Source organism: Mustela putorius, unplaced genomic scaffold (genome assembly GCF_011764305.1).
Source record: "Mustela putorius furo isolate JIRA1106 unplaced genomic scaffold, ASM1176430v1.1 tig00000095_pilon_pilon_pilon, whole genome shotgun sequence".
Lineage (NCBI taxonomy): Eukaryota > Metazoa > Chordata > Mammalia > Carnivora > Mustelidae > Mustela > Mustela putorius.
In genome coordinates, this window is record NW_025421280.1 from 37,974,440 (window position 1) to 37,990,962 (window position 16,523).

Below are 16,523 nucleotides of genomic sequence, written 5' to 3' on the forward strand. Positions count from 1 at the left end.
ACAGGCAGCGAGGAGCCCGTCCGCTCACCACTCGTCCTCCTTGGGGATGCTGCTGAGGGGCGGGCACAGGCAGTAAATGTGGAAAGCCATGTCACACTCGTCGCACATGAGCTGCTTGTCGGGGTCCTGCTTGCCCCCGCACAGGTGACAGGCGCACACCCGGCAGGTCTTGTTCTCGTCGTCCTTGCAATGCTTGCACGAGGGCCCGCTCTTCCCTGGACGAGGGAGGCGGGGCTCAGCTCCCGCGGCGCCGGGACGGGCAGCCCCCACCCCACGCCCGACAGGGGAGTCACGGAAACACAGGATCGGAACTCACTTCTCATTGGGTTTTCGACAACGGGGCTCCCCTCGCCCGGAAGCTCGATCTTGAACACCTCGTCCACGAAGATGATCCGACAGTCATTGAGCGAACCACCCCTGTGAGGTAGAAGCCATTAGAACACTCCAGCTGGCCAAGCCAAGGTGCCTCAGCAGGGAGGACTCTGCCGCCTCCCACGCTGCTCCGAGCAGAGAAACGCCTCTGGTTCTATCTAGTTTTATCAAGGCCTCTCACATTCATTGAGCTTCTCCCCTTGCTGGTTCAAGTCCTACTAAATCAGAGACAAGACCAAGACAACGCATAAACCCCAGTTTCATCACATGCCTTTGAGACAAGAATTTGTCTTTCAAACAGGCAGCCATGACTAAACAAGGCCCCATACACAAAACTGAAAGGTGAGGTCTGCTCAGTCTCCTTGTATCAAAATGCAAAACTCCTCCAGGTTCAAGTGACGGCCAGGGGCCAACCCCACATCTCCAACAGTGTCCAATGGCAAGCCAGTGGAGTCCCAGACACGTGCCACCTGTGTCATTCTGTGTTTTCCAACCACCACGCTGAACGAGTAAAATCAGGCAGAATCCATGCTGGGCTTTACGTAATCTGATACTATTTCCACGGGTCCCAAGGTACTATTTCCACGGGTGATGACTAGGACAGAACTAGGAATGAGCTATTTCGCATTCCTGCCCAGCACCAAGTCCCTGACCTCCAGTGTGCGTTACACTTCCGGGTCAGCTTGGCCCGAGCTCGCCATATTTTGAGTGATTGACATCATGAGTGGCCGAGGCCACGGACCCGGGCTGCATAGGCACAGACGATCCTGCCGGCTCGCGGGAAACCCTGGGGACAGAGGCACAGAGGACATGGTGCCACAGGGCGTGGAAGGCAAAACCCAGGCGGTGGAGAGTCTGTGGGACACACAACCTGGCTTCCTCAATAAATAACCTGGTAAGGAAAGGGGGAAAGAGGAAAGGACGGGAGACCTGAAGATGCAAGTGGCTTAAGTGCTACAGACTGAGCTGACTGAAGTCTGCGCAGGCTCCGTACACCCAACTAGCCAAAAGGTTACAAAAACAAGTGAGGAAATTGGAAAACAAATCAGTGACTGAATAAGTCATTAAGAAATTATGACCGGGGGCACCTGGGTGGCTCAGTGGGTTAAGTCTCTTGCCTTTAGCTCAGGTTGTGATCTCAGGGTCCTAGGATGGAACCCTGCTTTGGACTCTCTGCTCAGCAAGGAGCCTGCTTCCCTCCCTCTCTCTCTGCCTGCCTCTCTTCCTACTTGTGATCTCTGTCTGTGTCAAATAAATAAATAAATCTTAAAAAAAAAAAATTATGATTAAGGCATAAAGACTTAGGGGCTCCTGGGTGGCTCAGTGGGTTGAAGCCTCTGCCTTCGGCTCAGGTCATGATCTCAGGGTCCTGGGATCGAGCCCCCCATCGGACTCTGCTCAGCAGGGAGTCTGCTTCCCCCCCCTCTCTCTGCCTGCCTCTCTGCCTACTTGTGCTCTATCTATGTCAAATAAATAAATAAAATCTTAAAAAAAAAAAAAGGCATAAAGACTTAAAATGAGGGCTCCTGGGTGGCTCAGTGGGTTAAAGCCTCTGCCTTGGGCTCGGGTCATGATCCCAGGGTCCTGGGACCAAGTCCCCACATCGGGCTCTCTGATCAGCAGGGAGCCTGCTCCTGTTTCTCTCTCTCTGCCTACTTGTGATCTCTGTCAAATAAACAAATAAAATCTTTTTTTAAAAAAGACTTAAAATGAACATATAAATTAAAAAAGAAAAAAAAAGAAATTATGACATCTTTACATTGTGACAACATCGTCATAACTGTTTAGGTAGAGTCACTTTAAAGAAATGACTCGTGGAGCACCTGGGTGGCTCAGCTGGTTAAGCCTCTGCCTTCAGCTCAGGTCATGATATCAGGGTCCTGGGATCCAGTCCCGCATCATGCTCCCTGCTCAGTGGGGAGCCTGTTTCTCCCTCCCCTGATGCTTGCACATGCTCTCTCAAATAAATAAAAACTTGACAGAAATAAAGAAGAAATGAATTGTAAAGCATGTATGGATAGAATGAATCAATGCTTGAGAGTCACCTCAGTACGACAAGGCTGGTAGCACTCTCCTGTGAAGGAAAATCCACAGAATCCACTGCTGGCAGACACGCCCTTACAGGATGAGGGAGGGAGCTCCTCAGGTAAGAAATGATACAGGAAGGAATTCTTAGGAGCAACAGAAGAGAAACAGAAAAAGCAGAAAAGTGGGCACATATGACAGATTATCCTCTTTAGGAGTTCTGCAAGACACAGGGGAGGACTGAGATAAAGATCTGAACTCCGTCTGCTACTCAGTGAGTACAAACGGACATAAGTAAGGATGGGTTTCTGGCAAAAGGGACAACCAGTGGGTCGCATGCTTATGGTAAAATCCAGAGGAACCGCTAAAAAACCTATCCACAGCGATACTCAAAAGACAGTACGCAAATCTGGACAGAATCCTAAAATGTGTTTAGGTAACCCATGGGAACGATGGAAAAAGAGAAACGGAGGAAACAAACAGAAAACAAATGACAAACTGGCAGACGTTAAGTCGTAACACATCAATGTTCACCTCGCGGGAATGGTGTGAATGTGCCGATGAAGAGGCAAGATGCCAGGATGGATTAAAAAACACACCGGTTATGTGCTGCTTCTAAGCAACTCACTTCAAATCCAACTACACGGGTTGAAAGTAAAAGGAAAGAAAATACAGCCTGCAAACATTAACTTGAAAAAGCAAAGCAGGTGTGGACAGACACACAAGCACCTGGGAGCCAGGACACCACTAGACAAGAGGGAAATCACAACATGATGAAGTCCCTCAGTCGGGAAGACAGAGCTGCCCTGAACGTGTGTGCCCCAGACACTGATTGAGGCCTAGCGGAGGCAGACACCCCCACAGTGAGGGTGGGCACGCTGGCACCCCTCAGCACCTGACGGGGAACCAGACAGACAATCAGCAAGAATCAGAAGGGAGCACCAACAGGCTCTAACAGATGGAAGTAGGACACTCTGCCCAACAGCAGAATATCCTGGTTTTTCCTCAAGCAACTGCAGAATATTCAGCAACTTTGACCCTACCAGGGGCCACAGAAAAAACCATAATAATAATAAAGTCAAATTAGAAATCAGGGGGTGTCAGGGTGGCTCAATGGGTTGAGCAACTGCCTTTGGCTCAGGTCATGATCCCAGAGTCCTGGAATTGAGCCCCGCATCACGGGAGGAAGGGTCCCTGCTAAGCAGGGAGCCTGCTTCTCCCTCTCCCTCTGCCTGCCTGCTGCTCCCCCTGCTTGTGCTCGGTGTCAAATAAATAAAAAACCTTAAAAAAAAAAAAAGAAAATAGGAATGAGTAACAGAAAGACAATGCAGAAGTCTCTAAACACTTGGGAATAAACACAATACTTCTAAAGAAGCCAGGAGCTAGAGAGGAAGTCTGGAAGGAAAAAAAAAAAAAAAAAGAATGGTGAAGAAAAAGAAAAATACAACATAGCAAACTTTTACATGGAGAGGCGTGAAGACAGTGCTGAGAACTAAATGTATAGCGCTAAGGGCAGGCGTTAGGGAGGGGAGATGCCGCAGATCGACAGCCTAAGTTTCTTATTACCTCAAGAAACTAGAAAAAGGGGATGCGCAGGTGGCTCAGTCATTGAGCATCTGCCTTTGGCTCAGGTCATGATCCCAGAGCCCTGGGATCGAGCCACACATCAGGCTCCCTGCTTGGCAGGAAGCCTGCTTCTCCCTCTCCCATGCCCCCTGCTTGTGTTCCCTCTCTTGCTGGTCTCTCTCGGTCAAATAAATAAATAAAATCTTAAAAAAAAAAAAAAAAAACACATAAAAATAAATTTAAAGGAAAAAAAAAAGAAACTAGAGAAAGAACAAAAATCAACCAATAGAAAGAGGGCAGAACATTTAGAAGATGAGGGCAGAGGAAAACAAGGAAAAAAGAGAAAAGAATGAAAGAACACACTCGTTCTTCATTAACCATAACGTGGCCGTAGCCTGGCCTGAGCCCCAGAACCTTGCCCCAACACCTGCGTAGGTCTCCACCCTGGTGTCCCTGCTCCTACACTGCCCCCTGCAGTGCATTCCTGTCTAGGCTGCCAGAGCTGGAATTCTTAATTGTAGGTCAAAGCCTGTGGCTTTGCTCCAATGCTACCAATGCTCAATGGTCCAATGCTCCAATGGCTACCAGCAAAAGAGAAAGAATGCCAGTTCCAAACCTCTCTGGACCATGCTGCTTGGAGGCTCCCACAGTCTTGATTCTTCTCCCCCTCCACTCCACCCCACTGGCTTCCTTGCTAGAAATGCACCAGGCATGGCCTGCCCCAGGACCTTTGCACTTGCTGTGCTTTGCTCAAGATGCTGTTACCCAAATATCTGTGTGTACATATGCATTATACACATGATGGAATGTTACTGGACCACAAAAAAGGACATCCTGACACCTTGTGGTGGATGGACTCTGAGGACACCAGGCTCAGTGAGAGAAGCCAGACACAGGAGGGCAAAACCTGCAAGACCCCACTCCCAGGAGGTCCCCAGGAGTCCCATGCACATAGAGACAGATGGTGGGAGCCAGGGCTGGGGAAGGGGTCGGGAGTCTGTGCTTCATGGGGACAGAGTCTCCATGTGGGGAGATAGAAAGTTCTGGAGACGGAGAGTGGGGATTACTGCACAATGGCTTGAGTGTGCTTCATGCCACTGAGTTGCACACTTAGAAGTGGTTAAGGTGGTGAGTTTTCTGTCATGTATATCTACACAGGCACATGCACATGTAGAACAGGGCTTGGCAAATACCTAAAAGGGGCCAGACAGTATTTTTGGATTGGTGGGCCACACAGCCTCTCTTCAGCTACTGGACTCTGCCCTTTTAACACCAAGGCAGCCACGGGTATTCAGTGAAGAGATGGGCATAGCTGTGTGCCAATAAAACTTTATTTGCCAAAACAGGCAGAGGGCTGGATCCGGCCGCAGACTGCACTTTGCTGATCCCGGATGCGGACTGTATCCTACGTGCGCTTTGCTTCTGTGCCTGTTTATGCTAGCTTACGCACAGGTGACAGGAAGAGAGAGGTCTCCGGAAAGGAGAAGTGGGTGACCAAACGAGAACGAAGAAGGGAGAACGTTCCTTCAGTACTGCCTGGATCTTGACACTCTGGGATTATTACCTATTCACCAAATTCAGAACAACACAACAAAAACCTCCACCGTCGGAGCCTGGGGTTCAGAGACCGTCGCCCAGGCGGAGGGACGTGAGAGACGGAGGGCCTCCCCGCCGGGGCCCCGGCTGGATGGCGCCGGGGCCGCGCCACTCACCCGAGCCGGACGTTGGCGTACAGCTCCCGCGCCGTCCGGGTCTCGCGCTTCCGCACGATCTCTGCATCGTACCAGAAGCCACGCTCCTTGGGGTTGTCCGGGTTATAGTTGAGCATGACCTCCTGGCCCACCTCGAGCTCCTGCCACTTGAAAATGTGCCGGGCACGGGCCCGGACGTCCCGGGAACTCATCTGGACCACTCCGTTCTCCGGGTAGCTGGGAGGAAACCCGCACGGTCATGAGATCCCGCGGCACACCCGACTTCATTCCCTTGACGGCAGAGGTGCCCACACGAGTGCAGGTTACTTTGGTCACAGTGGCTCGTCAAGTCCCCACCCCGATGAGCTCAGCTCCCAGTAAGGAAAATACCCAGGCCTAGAAGACACGTTCGAATTACAGGTGTTGTGGGTTGAACGGTGTCCCCGGAAAAAAGACCTGCCGGGAGTCCTTACAAGGAGGAGGAGACACCGGGGCAGGCTCTCGCGGCCCCACAAGGGAAAGCCCGTGTGAGGACAGCGAGAAGGCGGCCGGTCTGCAAGCTGGGAAGATGGGCCTCACCAGGAAGCAACCCGCCAGCACAGTGAAGTGGAGTCCCAGCCTCCAGAGCCAGGAGATGTAGCCGCCCAGCCTGGAGTCACCTGTGGTGGTCACCCGAGCCCGTCCCAGACCTCTTCCACGTGCAGAGACACGGACCCGTGTGCCCAGCACACGATAAGTGCTAAGTACTTGCACATGCCAGAAAGGGACAGACAACAAACTAGATCTAGAGAGGCCTCACGCAGCAATGACGCATGGTAGGGACAGAAGAAGTCAGGAAACGGGGTGGGGGGAGCGCATCTGCAACTAGCTGTCCCCGAGGAGGGGGTCCCCATGAGGTCAGCCCTCTAGGGGTGGCCTCCTGGGTCGTTATATCCTGTCATGCCCTAGCCGGTGCCGAGCTCCAGGGCCCATGGACACAGCCAACACCGCGGCCTGTCCAAGTGCAGCAACACTCACTCGTCATATTTCACGTGATAAATGACATCGTCTTCCGGCGTTGAGCTGGAGCTGCAGGGCTCGGCCGAAGACGGGGCCTTCCTCGTCACCCTGACCACCTGGGCCTCAAACCACGCCCCCATGTTCGTGTCCCGAGCGTCAACATACTCATTGGCCTGCCGGGAACCAGAAAACACTCATCCAGCCAGAGATACCCAACATGTCGGACCAACAACGCGGACAAGAGGCTGCTTGATTTCCCAGGGGGCCGGATGCTTCAGGATTGGGACTCAAACCCAAATGACTATAATAGGATTTCTCAGCCATGGCCCTGAGGATTCTCTGGTTCTCCTTCCATTGGGACGGGCAGAGAGAGCCCCACAAAACCCAGACACGATGCATGCCGTCAAGGATCACTAAGGGACGCTGGATCACTCTGTGTTTCCACGGGGAAGCCTCGGGAGCATTCCCGCCGGCGACTTTCACAGCAGGACGGGGGTGCCCGGCCAAGGGAAGGACGACAGCTGGCCTGACCCTGCAGTCGGGCTACCAGAAAGCCAGTGTGATGGAGGGGCATGGGGCATGGTACCCGGGGCCCTGGGGGTGGAGAGAGCAGCCTTGTGGGGCGCACACTCAACCCCAAGCCTGCTGAGAGACTCACCTTGTACAGGCCCAGCTCCGTCTCGTCCCACGTGTCTTCATCCGCCAGGCCCGCCTTCCCATCTGCCTCCGAGGCCGCCTCGCCGCTGTTCGAGGACTTGTCGGACTCGCTCTGGCCCAGGCAGCAGCCCGAGTCTGTGTCCGACAGTTCCGAGTCCCGCTCCTTGACGCTGCTGGCCGGAAGCACAAGGCTCTGGCGAACCAGGAGCTGGATGGTGTCATTCAGGCGAACGTCGTAGTCAAAGAGTGTGTGGCCGTCCTCCATCTGCACAGATCCCAAGACAAGGGTCACTGGCCTGCCAGCCACTGAGTGCTCCCCTTCTGGGTGCCCGGCAGCAGATACACCACAAGCAAGGTACCAGATCTGCCCTCGTGGAGGGTGGGATCCAGATCTACCACAGAACAACACTGCCGGGGCGGGGGCGGGTAACACAGTCACCCCTTTCCATCAGGACCCTCAGAGCCTCTCCAACGAGGATTCGCCGCCGCACACAGAGAACGTTCTGGGAGCACCCAGCATAACCAGCCGTGCTGGGTGCACCCATCACATGCCGGGGGTGTTTCTTAATACTGGGTCCAGTAACAATAAACGGCCTTTGGCACTGGAGCCAAACTGAGGGGAAGCCTGCCCGCCAGGGAGCGCCGCGTCACCTGGCTCAAAACGCCACAGCAGCAAGCACAGAGACTCCTCGATAATTACTCAGGGGAGAAAATTAAGCCAGGTCCCTGCTCACCCCAGACACCAGAATCCAACCCCAAGAGGTCAGGCAGTGTAAACCACAGTGACCCCCCAATTTGGACAAGTCACCCCCTCCCCCCACACAGTGTGTGTATTTCAATGTGTGCAGCACCCCAGGACCTCAGCGGGTCATGCGGTTACTGAACGCAGACTCCTGGGGGGGGGTGTCCGTGGAATCCCCCCACTCAGGGGTTCCTGGCCCAGGGTGATTCTGCCTCCCTGCCAGGGGCCTGACAACACCTGGGGTCATCTGGGTTATGGGAAGCTGCCCCACCTCGCACGGTGCCGGGGACACGCCTACGGGGACCCAACTAGCCAATCTAGCTTCCCCTCGGCCTTCGGGTAGTGCCGAGGGGGAGGGACGGGGGAGAGACGCCCCGTCCTACCGGAAGGAGACGCAGACCCAACATCCGCCAGCTTCCCTGCTGGCCCCGCCCCTCTCCACGAGCTTCTCTCCCCCAATCCCACCCACAGGAGTCCCTGGTGGGACTGTGCTGACACCACTGAGGCCGGCCATCCTCATGACCGCCCGGTGACAGTGTGCAAGGGAGTTTTGTCATCTGAGCCACATCCCAGTGGCACATGAGGCCCGAGGAGTTCTCTTTTATTTGAAGCTGTCCCCCGGGCACCGCAGCACCCCACCAACACCTAGCAAGGCCCCTCCAGTGCATCCTGTTCTCTCCCAACATCCCTAAGGCAGGTCTCTGCCCACAGCGCCCTAGGCATATATGGGGTCAGGCTGCTCCCCGGGGGGCCATCCTGGGCACTGGTTGGGGAGACAGCATCCCCTGACCCCACACACTAGATGCCAGGAGCACTCCCGGTCGTGAGGACCAGAGATGTCCCCAGACATGGCCCAGTGTCCCCTGAGGGCTGCACTACCCCACTCAGAAGCAGTGTCCTAAAGAAAAAGAGAAAGGGGGGATGCCTGGGTGGCTGTTGGAAGGCCTGGTGGCTGTCAACAGGCAAGCGGCCCCTGGGTCACAAGGAAGGCGAGCTCCAGGGCCCAAAGCCCCTCACTGCAGCAGCTGCTGTGTCATTCAGCGCAAACCAAACATCTGGTGAATGGTCGCCCCCTCCCCGGGAGAAGGCCTCTGGACACATGGACACTTGCCTATAGCCATGGAGCTCCTGGGCACACCCGATGGCTTCACGCAGCATGAGGGGGGAGCCTCAATGCCAGCCCCCTGCCACCACAGGACCAATAGAGGACAGCTGTGATGGGTAGTGGGGACACAGCTGGGAAGAGACAAGTCAACGTGCACACACGTGTTCACGGCAGCAGGACTCACAGCAGCCTAAGGGGGGAACCACCCGTGTCCACCAACGCGGGGGCGGGGAACAACACGCATACACACAACATGCTCCCAACACACGGGAGGGTCCCTCGGCCGTGGACAGTAGTGAGGCGCCCACACACGTGGCACCAGGGACAGACCCCGAGCCCATGACGCTCAGGGAGGGAACCAGACACAGAAGGCCCCAAGCAGTGTGAGTCCACACCCAGACCAGACTCCTCCACGGACAAAGCTGGTGACTGGTTGTCAGGGGCTGAGAAGGGACACTAAAAAGTATGTAGGTGAAGAGAATGTCCTAGCAGTACCGCAGTGATGGCTGCACGGCTCTGTGAAGACACGGAAAACCACTGGATCGCACCCTTGAGTGGGTGAATCATACGACATGTGAATTACGTCTCAACAACGCGTCGGGCTGGCTTTTTTTTTTTTTAAAGGCGAAAAGGGAGTCCCAGAAAGATGCATAGTGGGTGAGGCCAGCTCGGTGACATTCTGGAAAAGGCAAAACCTTAAAGACAGGGGCGCCTGGGTGGCTCAGTGGGTTAAGCCGCTGCCTTCGGCTCAGGTCATGATCTCAGGGTCCTGGGATAGAGTCCCACATCGGGCTCTCTGCTCAGCAGGGAGCCTGCTTCCTCCTCTCTCTCTGCCTGCCTCTCTGCCTACTTGTGATCTCTGTCTGTCAAATAAATAAATATAATCTTTAAAAAAAAAAACAAAAAACCTTAAAGACAGCAGAAGGATCAGTGGGGACCAGGGGCTGGGAGAGGAGGCGCGACGGACAAGGTGGGGCGCCGAGGACTTCCAGGGCCGGGAGGCCCCCCCCAGCCACAGCAGCGGGCCGACGTCACACAGCGATCCGAGCGGAGGGGACGAGGAGTGAACCCTAATGTCCTCTATGGGTCAACGTGGGTTCATCGCCTGTAACACGCATGGCACTTGGTGCGGACACCGGGAGCGGGGGAGAATGGCGGTGTGGGAGGCGGGATATGGGAGAAATCACCGAGCCTTCCTCTCAATGTTACTGAGGACCTGAGACGCACAAATACATACGTAAATACAAATAAGCTTATAAACATACAAATCCACAATAAACACACTAATTTAAACAGACGAAGAAACACAAGTGTCCCCAGTGGAACTAGGACAAGGAAACCAGCAGAAGGCGGGCCAAATGGCCTTAGAACAAGACTCATGCACCCTGGGGCCCAGCAGCTCAAGAGGCAGACACCCCTCGCCGCTGCTGACATCGGGTGGAACCGCTCTGCAGGGGGCCGTCCTGGCACTGCTGGGGGCTGAGCAGCATCCCTGAGCCCTGAGCCCTGCCCACACAATGCCAGAAGCACCCCGTGGGGACAGCTACAGACGTCCCCAGACACCTCCCAGCGTCCCCAGGGGAGCACCATCACCCCCAGGGGGAACCCCTAAGCTAGACAGACCTTTCCATGTGTCCCCGAGACACGTACAGCGACCTCACAGCGCATCCACAGCCTTATGTGCCGGGAAAACCATGGCCTTGTCACACGAAGGAGTCCACATAACTGCCTTGTGACAGTTGAGAGTCCCATACATGTCACAAGAAACAAGGACAACTCATGGGACGGGAAATGAAGCATAAATCAAGGCACCTGGGCAGCTGAGAGGTGGCGGGAGGGCTGGAACCAGGCCAGTTCCAGACCGGGCCCCTCCCGCCCATGGCGGGTCAGGAAGCCAGGCTCTGTCAGCTCCTGGATTTGCTCAGGCACAGGCCCTGTGGAGGAGGCCAACGGGCCTACCGACGCAAGAATGCGGACAGAGGCACAAACAGGGCACAGAAGGGGGCATTCAGGCTGGGGGAGGCGGCACAGGACTCTGCCTCCTGGTCACAAGCCACCTCTGGCTGCTTCCTGAAGCCATTTCTAGAACTTACCAGAAGGGTCCCTGAGGTCAGCAGGAAGGCTGCACAACTGTTTGCTATAGGAGAGGGTATGTGCTATGTGTCCCTCTCCCCCGACCCTGCCTGCCCAAAGCTGTACACGATCATTTGGGAACCACGGGAGACAGGCTAGGCCCAGGCCTGCCTCACGCCAACGTGTATTACACTTACATTTATCATCAAGATTCTAAAGTTCTCGAGTGCCTGGCCAGCTCAGATGGAGGAGCACACGACTCTTGATCTTGGGGTTGTCGGGTTTGAGCCCCATGCTGGGTGTAGAGATTACTTAAAAATAAAGTCTTAAAAAAAAAAAAAGTCCAAAAATTTCCACCGAGGCTAACGATATTCATAAAAGCTACAAAAACTCCCCAACAGATGATCTACTCCTCACTCTCGAGGTCCTGACCTTAAGATTAAACCTGAAGTTAACAACCCGTAGAGGCACACTTTGCTCCGAAAATCCTTCAAACCTCCTATGACAGGACACGTGCAGTGGTTTGGGGCACATAACCCTGTACAGCAGATTCAGGTCTAAAGACAAAACTGCCTACAGTGTTTATGTCTTCCTGTCTTTTTTTTTTTTTTTAAGATTTTATTTGACAGAGATCACAAGTAGGCAGAGAGACAGGCAGAGAGAGGAGGAAGCAGGCTCCCTGCTGAGCAGAAAGCCCGATGCGGGGCTCGATCCCAGGACCCTGGGATCATGACCCGAGCCGAAGGCAGAGGCCCAACCCGCTGAGCCACCCAGGTGCCCATGTCTTCCTCTCTGTCTTAATCCAAGTATGCTTTCTGGACATTTCTGGACATCTGGAATTTTCGACCACGCAGACGGCATAAGAGCGAACTTAACACCTAAGTGATTTGACAGCTAAGCACATTGGTTCCTGTTGGAAACCGGGATTAGAGCTTCCCATGCCTACCGTTTCTGTCCCCAGTCTCTGTCCCCTCGTAACACTTTTAAGGGATGCTTTTCAGGGTGCTGGGTGCTGCCCAGAGGCTCAAGAGGGCAGGGACTCATGTCCCTGGGCTTGGCAAGTGGTAGTTCTTGGGTTGCCTCTAACCAGCTGTTTCAGCGAGAGGTGGGGAGGGCAGTGAGCCTCATACCAAGAAGGACCTACAGCTGGCGGAGGAAAGGGAGCTCTGATGAGAACCCGCCAGGCCGACCTGGGAGTCTGAGAGGGAGGAAGCAGGAAATTGCTCTGCCCCTCTTCTTGGGGGGTACAGCCCTGGCCGCTCACCAGTCCTGCTCAGTCTGCAACCCAGAGTGCACACAAGACAGACCGACAGGAACGGGGGGAAGACAATTCCATGCAGCAAGAGCCCGGATGAGGCAGAGGGGACACGATTTCCCAGCTTGGGGGCAGCAAGCAGAGAGAAGGGCACCTCAAAGCCACACGTGACTCGTCCACATCAACAAAGGCTCTTCAGGGTCTTCAGCTGGTCTCAGGGTGGACGGGGGAAGTGCTGAGACCAGACGCTTTGCACACCCTGCCCTGAAGAACTCTGCAACACAGTGCCCTAGGGGACCTGTTCTAGAATGTACTAGAACAGGTTTAGTACATTCCACAGCAGTGCTGTTCCTAACAGCAAAACCTGGATCTTCAAGTAAGGACCCTGGATGGAAGCACAATAGGGCAGCCGGACAGTCTAGTCCACACTTGTTTTTGTAAATAAAGTTTTATTGGACTGGGACACGCCCCTTCATTCGCATCCTGTCTGTGGCTGCTTCCCCGCTGCAGGGCGAGCAGCTCTCCTGGAGACAAATATTTATGTAAAGGGTTTGCTGCTGCCCGGCTTGGAGGCTTGCTTGGAGGGCATGCCCGGCTGGGAGCTCTCCCTGGGGAAGAGGACCCTCCCTCGCACCGCCTGAAGGACAGGGCTCTGCTGCCCCACTCGGCCCTTTGGGAATTCCGGGCCAGCACTCGGGAAAAGCCATTCTGAATTCAGGTGCTAGGACGCGGGGCACCCAGTCGAGGCCGTTTCCAGGGCACCAGTTCAGACTGATCTTTCCGAGGGACCTTAACACGGCCTTTGAGGCCAGTGTGGCCGATTTCACTGTTTCCCTCGCGTCAATTACCTAAATTAGTACTTCTCAACTGGGGGCAATTCCAGACAATGAGCCCGCCTCCCACGTCAGTAGGGCCGAAGGGAAGAAACCCAGTGGGCGCTGATTTCCCGTGCCTTTACCTCGAGTTGGCCGGGCCCAGTCCCACACTGGCCACACTGGGAGAGCCGCGAGGAGCTTGGATGGCCGACACCTGGGCTGAGGACACAGGGACGATTCTGTAACAGCCAGAGCCCTACACCTGAGCGTGCCGCAGTCCCCACAAATGAGAGCTATTGTTATTTTTCTGGGCAGCCAAGAAAAAGGCGCCAGATGCCTCTCGCCCTTGCCCAGGCTGGGCCTGCCGCCCGGGTCCCTGCCCCCATTCGGCTTCTTGTATTTCCGCCAATCAAGCGACATAACCGCCAACCTATTCAGCCCAAACAAGCCGGCCACGAAACCCTCCCATATCCTGAAGAAAGGCTCAACTATGTTCTGCTTTATCGGCTCAGTCAACCTCACGGCAGACCGTGGACTGCTACAACATGTTTCTTTAAAAGGCGGAAAAAAAGAGTGGGGTGGGGGGAGCGCGAAGGACTGCGAAGCCTCTCTAGAACGTTCTGTAAAAGCAGCTCTCCGCCCCCCGCCCCCCTCCCCCCCCACTGGAAGCTCCGCTGCTTTCTATCGCAGTGAGCCTGGTCTGGTCTGTTTGCGGACCGACTCACTGGGAGGTGCTGCCCTATGTCCTGTCTGTCCTCGTCCCAGCCCCCCACCCCCACCCGACAGCCAGGCCCGGGGCCCCGCTGGCGTCCCCAGGGAAGTTGCATCACACTCTAGGCCTGGCTTCCTCGGCCGGAAGACAGAGGCGGCTGCACGTTCCCTCCCAAAGCTGCCGAGTGGGGAAGAGGAGCGCCAGGCGGGGGAACGGGCGGCCTTCACGGAGGTCATGGGGGAAGCAGGAAGCCTGTGCCAAGTGTGAAAGCGGGCTGTGAGCAGGCGGCGTCAAGAGCTCCATCTCCAGCGCTGACGGCCGGCCAGTTGCAGGTACTGGCCTCCGGGCTCCCACACACAGGTGTTCCTGTGCTCATCAGGCCTTATAACTTTCACAGGGGTCCTAAGGGCTTTCGTATGGGTCAGATCTCAAGTTAGGAATGAAGGGGGATGGGGGTTTGGGTATATGGGTGTAGACATCTGTCCAGACGCCAAATGGTCTGCCTGACGCGTGCGTATCCCACTATATGCCAGTGTTGCGTGAACAAAAAAGCAAGACCCGCAAACCCATGCTGGACTCTAGTTAACGGCAGGCGTAAAGTGCTCGTGCAGCTTACGCTGAAACGCACTCCCAACACCACCACGGACTGGTAGACAGACAGGAAGACGGAGAGACCGGGGCTGACCGGAATGTGGCTAGATGCCAGGGCAAGCTCTAGGGGTAGGTGCTTGGGGGTTCATGGTGGCTCCAACTTTTCGGCCAGGTGGAAATGTAACAGATTTGTAACAGCTCACAGATCCTCCCACTGGGGAGGACTCAATCCGACTCACGTCTGAATCACACTGTGAACAGCGGAGCAGGCACACGCAGAAGGCGCTCAGAAACTCTGAAAGAACCCTCTGCTGAACAAAGAGATCGAGTGGGCTAATCGAAGTCGGTCTGGATGCCACAAAAAATGAGCCGTGGGAGGAGGCGGGAGAGAGAGAGACAGCCCCCTTGGAAGAGCTCACTCGGGGCCCTGCCTTTGCTGACTACACAGGCCATCGGCGGGACCCGCGTCCCCTCCCCGGGCAGACGGGTTAAAGCAGCTTCTAGAAACATCCAAGTCATCTCGTCTCTCCCAGGAAGGAGGGGAAAGGTCTCCAAGGGCACCAGGAACCCAAGAAATTAATCATCAGGTCTCATTTCGAGTTAAGCACCCTGGAGACTCCCCGCCCCCCAAAATCCGGCTGGTCACAGAGTGTTTATTCCTCAACAGAGACAGCAGATGGCGGCAGTACCCAGTTCAAAATGCGACAACAACAAAGTCAGGCACGCGCAGCCCAACTGCAGACTTTCAATCCAGGACACGGTCCCTGCGCCCCCGCTGTCCCTACCGTGCACCCCGCTCCACGACGGCCCCTGCAGACGGGACCGACACTTTGTGCCTTACCACCTTAGCTTCCCTGTGGGCAATCCCACTCACAGCAGCATGGGCCGTGCCCCCAAAGACTCCGACAAAAACAGAAACCCCTCACTCCCCCTGGAGAAAGCGTCCCAAACGTGGGCAGCTGAGAAAGCCAGGGTGGCCATTTTAAACGCTTCCAGAGGCCGGGGAGAGGGCAAGAAGAAAGGACACAGAAAAGCGGGGCCCGCAGACCCCGAGGAAAGCACCGAGCTCCGCTCGCTCCGCAGAGCAGGCCAGAGCGGCGGAAATTCCTGACCAGCAAGGCCATCTCCGGCCTCCAAACAAGCAGATCCGAATTTCTCAAAAACAGACCCTGTGGGGGTCAAACTCTAACTGGGCGCAGGCTGTGGGCCATCGGTGTGTGTTTCAAAGGAAAACCCGATCCCTCCTGTCCTACTGTCTGAGGAAGCATTCTAGGCTCTTCCTCGAAATTCATCCGTCCTCCATCGACCACCTCCAACTTCCTTTTCTAGAAATTACATTGAGGGCAGCGTCAAAAAAAAAAAAACAGGGGAGGCGGACTTAAAAGCCCAACGGCTACGGACTGGAGTGCCAGCTTCCTGCCCGGTATGTCGATCTGCAAGCGGAGCCTTTGTTCCTGGCTCAGGCATTTGAGGTTTCTGTGGAGACGTGAAGCGGGACCGGACGAGGGGCGGGGAGAGTATATGGACGGTGCCTGGACCAGGCAAGAACAAAGGTGCAGGGCGGGCGGCAGCCGGCTGGGCGGGTTTACCTGCTTGCCCCTGTAGAAAAGCCTCTGGAGGCCGGGCTCCACGTGGAAGACCTCCTGGATCTTCCGCCTCAGCTCCTCCACCTTGGTCAGCCTGGACAGCGAGTCCACAGTGTGCGTCACCTTCCCGTCCATGGTGCGAACCTGGATCCACATGGCGCCTGCTGGTGCTGCGGGCGAGAGAGCGGGACCCCCGGGTCAGTGGGGCTGCTGCCATCTACACAGCGAGCCATGCTCGGGTCACCTTGGCTTTTGTCCAGTCTGCGGACGCTAGGAAACTCCCAGGACACCCTCCCGGCGCGCGGGTCCGCGGACTAGCCAGCCACAGCTGACC

General features: G+C 55.5%; 1 protein-coding gene across 5 annotated transcripts in view; it reads right to left on the bottom strand.

Annotated features, from left to right (window-relative positions):
* Positions 1-16,523, bottom strand: part of UHRF1 (ubiquitin like with PHD and ring finger domains 1) — a 33,548-nt gene that overhangs the window by 11,057 nt on the left and 5,968 nt on the right. For 4 of the 5 annotated variants that reach the window (XM_045086085.1, XM_045086079.1, XM_045086075.1 and 1 more), the window contains exons 2-7: positions 16,193-16,359; positions 7,312-7,575; positions 6,672-6,826; positions 5,676-5,891; positions 317-417; positions 29-215 (exon numbers count right to left, since the gene is read on the bottom strand). In XM_045086085.1, coding sequence (XP_044942020.1) covers positions 29-215; positions 317-417; positions 5,676-5,891; positions 6,672-6,826; positions 7,312-7,575; positions 16,193-16,345 — 1,076 coding nt within the window. In that variant the 5' untranslated portion in view covers positions 16,346-16,359. Of the gene's footprint in view, positions 1-28; positions 216-316; positions 418-5,675; positions 5,892-6,671; positions 6,827-7,311; positions 7,576-13,443; positions 13,598-16,192; positions 16,360-16,523 lie in introns of those variants that run through there. The other variant, XM_013045401.2, reaches the window with a different exon arrangement.